General features: G+C 46.7%; 1 protein-coding gene across 1 annotated transcript; it reads left to right on the top strand.

The window, feature by feature from the left end:
- The first annotated feature begins 3,998 nt into the window (after nucleotides 1–3,998).
- LOC114603250 (chemerin-like receptor 1) lies at nucleotides 3,999–5,172 on the top strand. The gene has a single exon (XM_028742106.2). It carries the CDS (start codon nucleotides 3,999–4,001, stop codon nucleotides 4,959–4,961), a length of 963 nt encoding a protein of 320 aa, XP_028597939.1. The 3' UTR covers nucleotides 4,962–5,172.
- The last annotated feature ends 8,234 nt before the right edge of the window (nucleotides 5,173–13,406 follow it).

Below are 13,406 nucleotides of genomic sequence, written 5' to 3'. Positions count from 1 at the left end.
AACTCTGTTCTGTGCTGCCCTTGTAAACGATGAAGGAAGGTGCGTTATATCCAGTCAGACCGCTGGGTGAAACACCAGAATTGGAGGTTCCTGTCTAATTTAGTAGCTCCACATTAGCGGTGCCATGACATTAAAGGCCTTACTAAATGAATATGATGTATTTGTCGCGTGACAGTATTGTAGTCCAACAATATCTGGCAGCCTGCGGATTCCTGCCCTTGTGCCTAGAGTCCCATCAACATCATGGCATGAAGTGCGATTCTGGTAAGGTAGCCAGTTGCAAGAAGTCGTCTTCTTCGGTGATCACTGGTAGCTAAGTAAGAGTGTCTTCCCTGAGGTCTTAACAGTGTGTCTCTAAGTGACTGTGGAGGCCAATTTTGGATCCGCACATCCTTCTACAGTGGGGACATAGGTTTCTGGGCGGGAGTTGATCACGGTGAGGATTTCCTCTAAGCTCGTTTTTCCCTTTCGCACTGAATTCGCGCTTGTTCCAGGCATCCGAACATGAGCAGTCCAACGAAGTCGATGTTAAAGTAACAGGGCGCAAAATGTAAACATGGGCGTTTTGCTGCAAAATGATGGTCCAGTTCCTTTTTCATATATCATCAAGAAACGGGGGAAAGGTGCCGTTTTCAAAACCTCCTGCGGACTGGTGACTTTTCTTTTCACTGGCCTGGCTTTTTGTACTCAGTACACAGTCGGTTGAGAACAGTTTTCCCTGACACAGAGTGTGGGATTTTCACCTGCTTAACTTCTGTGCTGGGCTGCTGTTAACAGCAGAAGAGCAGGGGGTTAGTAAAACATGGTGGTCTTGCAACCCCCAGCTACCTGCATACCTTTTTTATTTTGCTGTTTCCAGGTTGTATGTCTCTGGGCATTTAAACAGCAGCTGGAATGGGTTTTGAGAAAGGTTGCACAATGCGTACCACCCACACGCAGAGAGCTTCTAGGTTACAGCCCTCCCCAGCAGGCCAGACGCAACAATAGCTATGTTATTTATACAGCCGCAGGAGTGTTGCATAACAAGATTGCATACAGATGGTGATCTCCAGCAGGGATGCAAGAAGCAGAGCCGAAAACCTAAGTTCTCATCCGAGAGAGATACAGCAGATTTTTCTCTCTCCTCCAAATCTGAAATGCCAAAATTCTGGATTCAAGAATAGTCTTTTATTAAACCTCCCGCCACCATCAAAATTATCATTGCACAACTGAACTCTGAACGCTATTAACAATGTTACAAGCTGAAAATTCAGTGTGGTGTAGTGGTTAGAGTGTCGGACTAGGACCTGGAAGACCAGGGTTCAAATCTCCACACAGCCAGGAAGCAAACTGGGTGATTTTGGGCCAGTCACTTACCTACCTCACAGGGTTGTTGTGAGGAGGAAGAGAACCATGTATGTCACCTGGAGTTCCTTACAGGAAAGGTGGGTTGTGAATGCAGAAAATAAAAATACAAATAAATAAAAATAAATTAAATAAAAATATGTAAATAAAATGTGCTATGATTTCAAAAAAGCTCTCACGATTTTCTACATTTGTGCTTGCAAATCTGAAAGGAGAGATTAGATCCACCAGTACCTTTTCCCCGATCTACGTCATTAACATATTCCTACATGTTTGCCTTCAACATGAATGTTGAATTTAGAGAGAGAGGCACTGTGGGGTTTGGGAGCAGGCGAACTGCCCCCATGAGGGCTTGGCACATGTCATCACTGACCAACTCCCACCATGGCAGCTCTGCTTGCTCTACCTCTTCCCATCTCTTGGCAACAGAACATCTCTACAACCCCTTATGCAACTTTCTGCTTTGAACGGTGCTTCATTCATCCAAGCTGCCCTCCAGCTCACGCTTCTCCCTCCCCTCTGCTCTGCATAATATTCCCAGCTAGAAAGAAGTTGTGCTGTAACCAGAGCAACAGAGATTGCCCTTGAGAATTTCACTTACTGAGATATATATATATATATATATATATATTTAAAGTAATTGCATAGGGTGGTGGGTGGGTGGGAGAAAGGAGTGGTGGAACAGAACTGAAAAGGGAGTACAGGGTTCTCCTCTGGATGAAAACCCAGAAATCCTGGCCCCCTCCAGTCAGACAACCTTTTTCTTCTTCTTCACTCGTAGATCCTAGAGGAGACTTAGTTCAATATGAACTGGGCACTGCCCCACCAATCTGTCTGCCCTTAGCCAACCCCCTGCAAGTCTGCCTTCTTTTTTCCATATCCATATCTATCTATCATCCATCTATCTATCTAATCTATCTATCTATCTATCATCTATCTATCTATCATCTATCTATCTATCTATCTATCTATCTATCTATCATCTATCATCTATCATCTATCTATCTATCTATCATCTATCTATCTATCTATCTATCTATCTATCTATCTATCTATCTATCCTATTGAAGTTTTCAAATCATAAGGACAAATTTACAAAAGGGAAACAAGAAAGAGAGGAGAGAGATAAGATCTCTCAATTAATTACCAATACGCTGAATGCATGGTGGATCAAACAAAAATGTTAATCTTAATTCTCTTGTGGGTTTTTCCATGTGTACACAAGACAAGATAAGAGAGCATGGGTGTGTTGTGTCTTATTGTTTGCATTTCCATGCAACTCATACTATATAGCAAAAGCTAGAAGGACCACCCACCCATATACCTCCTTATTCTACTCTTACAAGCCACCTAGATTTTAGTGGCTGAGTACACGGAGGGCGGGGTTTTCCCTTTGGGCTGCAGACTCTTGCATTGGATAGAGTGGCTGTGAACGGAAAGAGGAGGGTGAGGGGTTGAAAAGCTGCAGCGAGGATGCAGAAGACACCCTGTCGCCCTTTTATCCCTGCTCAAAATAATGATGAAGTTGGTGGTGCTTATCATTTAGGTGGTGCAGTTATGGCCAAGGACCTCATGTACCCCAAGTCCAGAGTATGAGAAAGTGTTGCTATTGGGGAAATTACAGCACCTAACCCTGGACAGCTCCCTTAGCCTTGGTGTGGCTTTGCAATGAGCACTCAGCACAGGAATTTAAGAATAACCTTCCTGGATCAGACTAAAGGCCCCTCTGGTCCAGCCTCCTATTCTCCCAGAGGCCAACCAGATGTTTTTGGGGAAGCCTGCAAGCAGAACCTGTGGGCATCAATACTCTGCCCACCTGTGATTCACAGCTTCAGGCATTCATAGGTATGCTGACACTTGACAGTGGAGGTAGAGCATAGTCACCATGGCTAGTACCCTCCGTGATTTTGTCTAATCCCCTTCTAACATCATCCAAACTGGTGGCCATCTCTGCATATTCCATAGTTTTAACTATGTGCTGCAGGAAAGCAAGGGATGAGCTCATGCCCCACTCAGTGCCACATCTGGGCCCATAGATCCAGGGGGAACCTCAAACCACTACAACTTATTCCAGTGGTTTCCAAACCTCCTTTCCCCAGAGACCACTTGAAAACTGCAGATGGTATTGCCTTTTGCAACAATTGTAATGTGCTAGATGCTGCATGACTCTAAATTGCATTACTGTTGCTTCTTTTATTTCTTAAATACACATTCCATAGAATTCAGATTGCATTGCAGTAAAATACAATATAAGAAATGGAAGAAGCAATAAAAAATACAATCAAAACCAATGTGTATGTTTAATGCAAGGAATGCACCATCTCTTTTCTTCAACCACAAATCCACACACTGTGGACAACCTGAATGAAGCTCCTAGACCACTGGTGGTCCATGAACCACAATTTGGGAACCCATGACCTATTCCACCTGCGACTGTTTGGCCATCCATGATACACTAGTACAGGGATGGGATACCTGTGGCCCTCCAGCTGTTGCTGGGCGACAACTCCCATCATCTCTGACCTTTGGCCACGCTGACTAGGGCTGATGGGAGTTGGAGCCCAACCAATGAGCTCTCCACCCCAACATAAGTGATGGCACTATATAAAAATTATAATTAATGGGTTTTCTCACCTTCTCTCTTTGGCAGGGAGATGTCAACAAGCCCAGCAGGCAATGTCTCCTCATCCTCTCTGGTCCTGGAGGAAGCCACTGTGCGCAGCACTGTAAAGATCATCACTGGAGTGATCTTCAGCTTCATCTTCCTAGCTGGGGTGACTGGGAATGGGATAGTGTTGTGGGTCACCGGCTGGAAGCTCCGCTGGACCTCCAACACCATTTGGTTCTTCAACCTTGCCTTGGCCGACTTGGCTTCCACCTCCCTAATCTTCGTCACAGTGTTGAACTTGGCCCTGGACCTGCACTGGCCCTTTGGCTCAGTAGCCTGCAAGGTGGCCAACTGCCTTTTTGGGCTGAGCGTGTGCAGCGGTGTCCTGCTACTCAGCTCCATCAGCGTGGACCGCTGCGTGTTGGTGGTGGCCCCCGTCTGGTGCCAGAACTATCGGACCCCGCGCCTCACATGGGGGACTTGCGGGCTCCTCTGGATGATCTCCCTCACCTTCTTCGTCCCCAGCTCTTACTTCTTCACTGAGATCTCAGTGGAGAAGAATAACCGGAGCTCCTGCAACAACCTGGACATCTTCCAGGACTGGCAGGAAGCAGAAGTCCTCACCATCTGCATTTTTCTCTACCAGTTCCTCCTGCCCTTGCTGGTCATCTCCATCTCCTACACCATCCTGGTGGTGACCATGCACAAGAAGAAGCTCAACAAGTCCAGCAAGCCCTTCTTGGTGGTTACCAGGGTGGTCTTCTGCTTCTTCCTCTGCTGGCTGCCCTACCATGCCCTGGCTCTGGCAAGGATCTCTATGGATGCTGTTCCAGATGCTGTGCACCTGGTGGCCATCCCTCTTTCCAAGTGTCTGGCCTTGTTCAACAGCTGCATCAACCCCTTGCTCTATGTCTTTGTGGGGCAGGAGTTCAAGGATGCAGTGAGGAGGTCCTTGCTGCAGGTCTTCAAGACAGCTTTTGAAGAGGCACCAGTGGCCACCAGTGTTTGAGATAAGCAACTGCCAGTGTTGCAGAAACCAGAAAAGGCACTCTTCTTTTTAAAGTCACCGTATCTCATCACAGTGCTCCATTGACTGTGCAGTTGGAGACGAGAGGATCCCTAAACACAGACCTGTGTATACTGTGCATTTAGATACAACATTCTGCAGCAAGGTCCCATGCAGTGACATTCTGCAGCCTATATTCAATTCTGCAAAACTGACATACGTCTTTTTCAAGGTTAAAAAGAGAGGAGAATTATCCTATTCCTGCTCGTTATAAGGAGGGACAAGGAATTAGGTAACGAAAGCTCACCTCTGACAATTAGAAATACTGCTCAGGCTTCCCTTTCTTGAATCCTGAGATTTCCCTAGATATTGCCCATCCATCTTCAAGCCTTTTTTTTTGCAATCACAAGGGCTAGAAACTGGACATTTTAAAAATAAGGCTGGGACTCACAAGGTGTCAGGGCTGGAGTCAGGCACAGGTCAGCACGAAAGACACAAGGCTCCGTTGCCAGTAAAGCCAACTCTTTATTCAAGGAAACGGCAGACAACTCAGCAACCCTTCCCAGCAGGTCTTGCCTCTATGGAGCAGTTGCCCAGGCTGAAGGTCCCTGTCTCCCACCCTTTCTAAGGCTCCTCCTCTCCCAGATGTTTTCCAAGCAGTCTCAAACTGTGTTTGCGCACCTCTGGTCTCTGCCCTCTCTTTATTCTGTGTGTTCTTGGAGACCAGGGGGGAAGACAGCTTGTCACAGTAGAAGAAGCAGACTCTCTGGATTCTTCAGCAGCCTCTTGACCCCCCCCCCTTCCTCTGCTTCAGCCTTGGAGTCTGAACTGCTTCCTGTCACCGGCTCTCCCTGCTCACTAAACTCCATTGCCCCTTCAGCATCCAGCCCTGCCTCTCCTGCTGACCTCTCTTTAGTGTCCCATCACCAACTCCCAGGCTCTGAGCCTTCTTCCTGTGGGGTTTCCCTTGGGGGTTCCCCAGCTGGTGCCTCCTGCCACTCCTCCCTGTCCAGCTAGTCCCTGACACAAGCTACTCTGCCCTTGTGTTGTCAGCATTGCTAAACACAACTCTGCCAACCTGGGACTTCTCAGCCCTCCTTGATGCCTCTTAGTTCTGATCACCAGTGTGCTGTGTAATCCTGCCCAGAGGTGTACCTAAGCTCCCTTGGCAAGGAGCTGTATTGACACCTCTAAAACTGGGAGAGACCATGAGCCAGAAACTCAAAACGCTTGCTCGCTCCACCAATGAATTCCCCCATGGCCGTTGGGGTCAGGTCTGCTCTGTGATGGCCCATACCAGCAGCCAAAGTCCTCCACCAAGGCACCCAGATGAGCCTATGTGCCTTGCATGGCCACCGAGAGAAGCAGATCAGCAGCCTGGAGAACACACAGATGGGCAGGTGGACTCAGCCACTCTGAGCCACAGTGGCAAGGCATGATTTTTGTGCCCCGCCCCGGGCCTGAGTCCTTGGTGGGGACCAACCTTACCAACCCCCTGGTATGCCCCGATCCATATCTACTGAGATTTAAGTCCTATTGTGATCAATTGGACTTACTCCAGGGCAGCGTTCCCCAACCTCATGCCCTCCAGATATCATTATGACTCCAATTTCCATCAGAACCTGCCAACATGGTGGACAGTCAGGGGCAATGGAAGCTGTAGTGACAACTACATCTGGAAGGCAACCGGATCGGGAACTATATCCTTGCCTCTCTAATGCAACAGCCACCCCTGTTTTAGTGAGCAAAGTTCTGTGAAGTTGGGTGTGACATTTTCCAGCTTTACCCTCAGATCCTATTCAGCAATTAGCCGGCTTCTGCATTTGTTCTTGAAGATGCTGCTCAAAATAGCCTCTATTGCCATCCCTGGAAAAATGAAGTACTGTACATCTTCTCAACCCTTTTGCAACTTTCCCATGTACCACTTGGATGGAGCTGATGGACCACCAATGGTTCATGAACCACAACTTGAGAACATTTCGTTTACAGGGTGTCGGACCAGCTTTTTGTAGTGTGGAAACCTGCCACGTCACTGCTTTGTGGTGAAGTTGGGCCCAGCAGGAGAGCCCCACTTTTAGACCATGGCCAGCCAAAGACGGAGGCTGGAGGCGAAGAATACAAAATTGCTACTACCCACTAAATAACACAGAACTATAATTCAGCAGGGAGTTGTCTTGCCTAACTCCCCCTCTCCTTGTGTGTGCCTCTTCTAAAATAGTGCATGCAATCTACAGTTTTTATAGGTGTTTCGTAAAGAGTTATTTTTTTTCTTAATGGTGTACCAATAAATTGGGGTGGGGGAGTGCTTTTCAATCACTCGCATGGAATGTACGGAGCTGCCTTACACTGAGTCAGACTATTGACTCATCCAACTCCCTATTGCTTGCACGGACTGGCAGCAGCTCTCCAGGGTTTCAGAAAGGGAGTCTCTCTCAACCCTATGTAGAGATCCCAGGGAGTGAACTTGGGAGCTGCTGCAATCAGGGCAGCTGCTTCAGTCCTGAGCCACGGTCTTTCCCTGAATGCTTTTAACTCAAAATGCTTTTAAACCTGTCTTAACCGATTCAGCACCAGCACCTGCAATTTAAAATTATTATTTTTTGCTATTTTGGGTTATTTCCTTTCTCTCGCATACACAAAAGTGCATTTGATGATTTTTGAGCAAATTCCTCATTTTTCAAATTTGGTCTACTTGTGTCTCTTTATAATCCCCAGGGGCATTTCATAGAGTCATAGAAATGCAGTTGGAAGGAAACCTGAGCATCATCTAGTCCAACTCCCTGCAATGCATGAATATGCAGGTGGCCCATAAGGGGATCGAACCCGTGAACTTGGCCTTGTTAGAACCACACTCTAACCAGCTGAGCTAACTCGTGGTCCAGCAAATTATCTGACCATTGCAAATGTTTTTTATTGAGGGGGAATGCAAAAATGGGGGAGCGTTCCATCCCAACCCAGCTGCTGACTGAAAGATAAGGGAGTGTTGTGTGTGTGTGTAGAGTAGAAAGGGAGAAATATTATTATTATTATTATTATTATTATTATTATTATTATTATTATTATTATTATTATTTATTACCATTGGACCTCAAGATGACTTTGCAGTCCATCAGCCCCACTCAGTATGCCTGATGTTCAGAGATAATTGGAACTGCAGTACAGCAACATCAGGACCATCACCAGCTTCCCACCCCTGGTGTAGAGAGAACATCTACTGCAGCTGGATAGAGGAAGGCAATTAAGTGTGAACAGGATTTTTTCACAAAGAGGTGGTGGGTTATGGGGAACTGGCATAATGACTGGATTCCTTGAAACACCAGCAACCCCCGTTTCTCAGCTTTTTAACACCCCCAGATTGCATTCTGTTTGTTTTCATTTTGCTTGCAACAATGAGGGCTAGAAACTTGATAATTACAGAAGAAACTGCTGCGCGGATGCGCTGAACACATGCAGCTAGGGTTGCCACCTGCCCTGCATAAATACAGGATTGTCCCGTATTTCAATGTGAAACTCTACGTCCTGTATTGATACAGTTTTGTCCTGTATTTCAGGTCTTCTCTCTCAATCTGTGCCAAGTTAAGGGATCTGCTCCAAACGCATCTGTTTGAAAGGGTGTGTGAAAGGTCATGTATTTAAGCTCTGAATAGCCAAGCACAGACAGATTTGCAAATTCATGTGTATGTATGTGCAACAAATTCCAGAGAGGCCATCCTGTTAGGTTGAAATAGATTGTAATGGATTGCTTTGAAGACACTTCAGCACCAGCTTTGGGGGGGGGATTCCCTCCAACCCCCCACCCCCACCCCCACCCCGTCCTGTATTTTGCCAGAATAAAGGTGGCAACCCTACACGCAACATGGGAGAATGTTCAAAATGCTCTTTCAGTCACTTGACATCGCTGGTGGCCTTTGCAAACCCTGTTTCAAGAGAAGTATAATTTCCCTTTCTATACACCGTTCCCCCCGCGACGTCTCTTCAGCTTGCATCTGCACATTTTGATTACCAATCAAGATCTCTGTGGGATTGTTTGAGACTCCGGCTCATCAAAACCGATGTTTACAGAGATGAAAAGAAATGACTTTTGCGTACCCGTAACAGGAAACACTGCCCACCTCATTGCTGTCGACACTGTGCCTGCCGTCTCTGATGCCTGACTCATGCGATGCCCAAGACGTTTTGCTGCCTTTTGCCAAGGACAAGATGACTTTGCACTGACCGTTCCAATGAACAGAACTCAACTCAAGTGGCAGCTGAGAACTGAAATACTAGCTATGGGAGGAACTGCAGCCTCCACCGCTGCCGGATGCAGCAGGTTAGCTTCATGGCCACTGCCAACCAGGGCAGCTGCCTCACTCTGCCCAATGGTAGGGCCATTCCTGTTGGGCCTGCTCTGATACCCCCCTCCAGAAATGAGGCTGTTCCCCTCCTGCTTCCCCTCACAACTCCCATCACCCCTTATGCAATCACTTGCGAGTGTGTATGAAGGGGCATTAGGGCTCTATCAAGCAAGGATAGAAGCAGTTTTTGCTTTGCTTTTTCCCTCCGCATAAGCTTTTAAGCAGCCAGCAATTTGTGGCATCATACGTCAAGTGTGCCTTGTCTCTTTCAGGGTTTGTGGCGGCGGCAAAGAGATCGAGAGATGTAGCTGGAAGTCAGAGTCACAAGGCTCAACCTGCACTGTAGACTTTGCCGCTTTCTCAGCAAGCGTCCCAGGGTTTGTTCCTCCTCCTGGCTGCAAGGACAGCACTTGGGAGGAGGAAGTTAATGGGCAGGGCCACCTTTGGGGTAGGTTGTTAAGCAAGGCAGGCAGGCAGGCAGGCAGGCAGGCAGGCGAGAGTTGGTGAAGGGGAGGCAGAAGCTAGTTGTTCAGCGCATCCTTTGCCCTAATGAATGAGCCTCCATTGGTGACTGCATGCTCACCTGCTCCTGGTGAGGCCATGAACAGCGAGAAAGGAGTGGCGCCCTCTGCTCATCTTTCCTTCTGGATTGGGCCCACAGAAAACGGAAAGCTATGACATTGGCAAGGACCTAACCAGAGAATCTTGCCCAATGCTCCCCTCTGGCCAGCACCCAGATTGAACTCTCGGTGCTGAAAACAGCATCCAGTGACAAAGCCAAATGCATTGGAGTGGGGGCTCTGCTGCTAAAATGCCTGCAGCAATAGGCTTGATTGAACCACTGCTTCCTCCTGCTTTCAGGTCAGTGGTCCCCAAGGAACCAGGACCTGGGCCATCTCGGCTTAGGCTCCATCTCCCAGAATCCGCTGGTGCCAACTCTGCACGGCTGAGAAGTGAGATGAGGAAGAAGAATCACCAGTGTACCTTTAAATTATTATAGTGGTACCTTGAGTTACGAACTTAATTCATTCTGGAGGTCCGTTCTTAACCTGAAACTGTTCTTAACCTGAGGTACCACTTTAGCTAATGGGGCCTCCTGCTGCTGCTGTGCCGCCGCCGTGCTATTTCTGTTCTCATCCTTAAGCAAAGTTCTTAACCCGAGGTACTATTTCTGGGTTAGCGGAGTCTGTAACATGAAGCGTCTGTAACCCGAGGTACCACTGTATTATTATTATTATTAATTCAATCTGCATACCACCCTGTACCCATGGGTCTCAGGACTGGCTCCAGGCAGAGTGGGAAGGTCCCATTATTTGCATGCTGTTCAGGCACATTGCAGTGAAAGGAATATCGGCTTGCCAGCATCTCAATACAGGCAGAGGGCCCAGCGATTTAACATGTGCCAGCCTTTCCCCTTTGCATGGAGCTCCTTAATCCGCAACACTTTTATTAATTCTTGTTAAATTTCACAGTTGAATTAGTTGATGTCACTAATCAGCAAAGTACTGACCTGGCTGATTTGGGAAAGGGGAGGGGAAGTTGCCAGAAGTGCAAGGAACAAGACTGGCTTTCAAATCTAAACAGCTTGCTCGCTTCTCTGTGAATAGGGAGGTTTTGAAGTAGGCTCTACTTCCAGATCTGACAAAACCACAAGCTCCACCCCTGGCCTTGCCCCGTTACCACCACAGCTATTAATTTTAAGAGCTAACAAGTCTAAGTTTGTATTGCCATTTGACACAAGGCAGCAGGGCCAGACTTCCGAAAGCAGCTTCAGAAATGCCTTTTTGGGATTTCCTGTCCTCTAGTTCAACTCAGTTTTGAACAAAGAACCATAATGCCTCCAGCTTGACAACAGCTTATCCCTCTGCGCCGGAGTCTAGAAATCATAGAAAGAGTCCTCTCATTTTCCATGTCCTCTGGTTAGAATATTGCAAGCTCATTGTGCACTGCAAATGGGGCTTTCAGCATGGTCTATCAGTGATGCCTAATTGGACTCAAGGATTGTTATCCAGAGAGCCTTAAGTGTTCCTTTGATGGCTGTAGATGTTCCTAAATGGGCAATTCGAGCCGCAGAGACAGGTGGTCTGCATATGATAGTGCTTTTACAGCTGAAAGGGTCCTAGAGAGGGGCAGGGTGTGTGGAGAGAATAAGCTAGTGTTGCTTGAAGGGAGAGCACCTTAGGCTGAAGGCCACGTAGCTCTGGAGATTGTTGCCTTGAAGACTTGCCTGTTTGCCTCCACTCGTGATCTGCTTGTGTGCTTGTCAATAAAGCAAATGTTACAAAGACTGCAGATTTCTCTTGCGCTCCTCTATGGAAAGCTAAAAGGTAAAGGGTAAAGGGACCCCTGACCATTAGGTCCAGTAGTGGCCAACTCTGAAACTGCGGTGCTCATCCCGCTTTACTGGCCGAGGGAGCCGGCGTACAGCTTCCGGGTCATGTGGCCAGCATGACTAAGCTGCTTCTGGCGAACCAGAACAGTGCACGGAAACGCCGTTTACCTTCCTGCCAGAGCAGTACCTATTTATCTATTTGCACTTTGACGTGCTTTCGAACTGCTAGGTTGGCAGGAGCTGGGATTGAGCAATGGGAGCTCACGGGGATTCGAACTGCCGACCTTCTGATCAGCAAGTCCTAGCCTCTGTGGTTTAACCCACAGCGCCACCCGTGTCCACCTGGAAAGCAAAGTAGGGTGCATTTGGTGGGTTTCTGGTTATGACATCAACTCACAACTTCCGTTTCTTGAATCACTGCTGTGTTACATCCCATTGTCAGCCCTGAAACTTTCCCCTCACTTCGGACTTCAGGGTCAAGTGGGAAGGCACTTTGTGCATGCTCAGAAGCACTAATCATGGGTGTTAGGGCACAGCCTTCGAGATACACCTTCAACAGCTGGAATGTGGGGGTTTTCCGCGTCCATGACAAACTATCCTATGCTCTCTCCCCCTGCTGATCCTCTCAGGCAAAATACCCCACATTCCTTGTTGGAATGTCCTCATAATTCCCCCGACAGGTCCAGTTGTTTGCCTTAACCTCTAGCAGTTAAATTTTGCCACCAGATGCTTGAAAATTAAGCCCAGCTGCATAACAGCCAGATTTATTATTATTATTATCTCTTAACAATGACATTTGGCCAAACCTATTGGTTTCTCTTCCAAGCATTCTGCCAAAGCATGACCAGAATACAAAAATTTGGCTAAATAAATGAAAATTCAATGCAGTGACACCAAGGAATAGTAGTTGTTTGTTATCAAAGCCCCTCCAGAAATTGAAGCTGTTCCAGCTCTAAAAGAGCTCTCTCCTCCCAAGGGAGATGCAGAGAATATTTGCTCAGCAAAACAGAGAGAACACACAGAGCTGAGTACACGGAAAGTAGAAGGGGGTAGTTCTTCAGAAACTAGTCTAAAGGACAGAACGTCCCACTCCTTCCCCAATTCACTGTGGTTTTTCAATATATATTTTTTAATTAGTATATCCCCAACAATAGCCAAATTATAACAGTAAGAATAAATCCCAAATTATATACCATTATCAAAGTGCCAATCAACTATCAATTAATACATTTTAGTTAAAGTGGCTCCCCGCATGGTTTAGGTGAATTTCTGATCTTATGTCACTGTGTTCCATAATCTTAATTAATGTCAGTTACATTTTAGTTATAATAATCCCTTAGTCAGCAGCTACATAATTATTTCCATTTATGATGTTACAATATATAAATTTATAAAGCTTCAAATGAGGAACTAAAACTATTATCTTTTATTCTGCCCTGCGTATGAAAACTGTTATATCCATGGAGATTCCTTCTGTTCATATATGATGTTGTCTCTTGAACTTCCCAGCTGTTGTTTTCTCCCATTGTGGCTTGGGGCAGAACTGAATCTCAAAGTTTCTCATGGGTCTTATATCTCTCTGTCCCTCACTTCAATGTTTCGAAACAGTCTTCTAGAAACCATTCTGCCTCACTATTAAAACATGTTGCAGATCTTCGCCATTTCCCTCTCAGCCTAGGAAAAGGCAGGCAGTTTTCGAATGTACTGAAGATTTAATCCTTTCCAACTCCGAAGCATTCTTATCATATCCCCCAAATTATTTTCCTTCCAGGAAGAGAT

Source organism: Podarcis muralis, chromosome 7 (assembly GCF_964188315.1).
Source record: "Podarcis muralis chromosome 7, rPodMur119.hap1.1, whole genome shotgun sequence".
Classification (NCBI taxonomy): domain Eukaryota; kingdom Metazoa; phylum Chordata; class Lepidosauria; order Squamata; family Lacertidae; genus Podarcis; species Podarcis muralis.
This window is presented reverse-complemented; position numbering and strand designations above follow the sequence as displayed.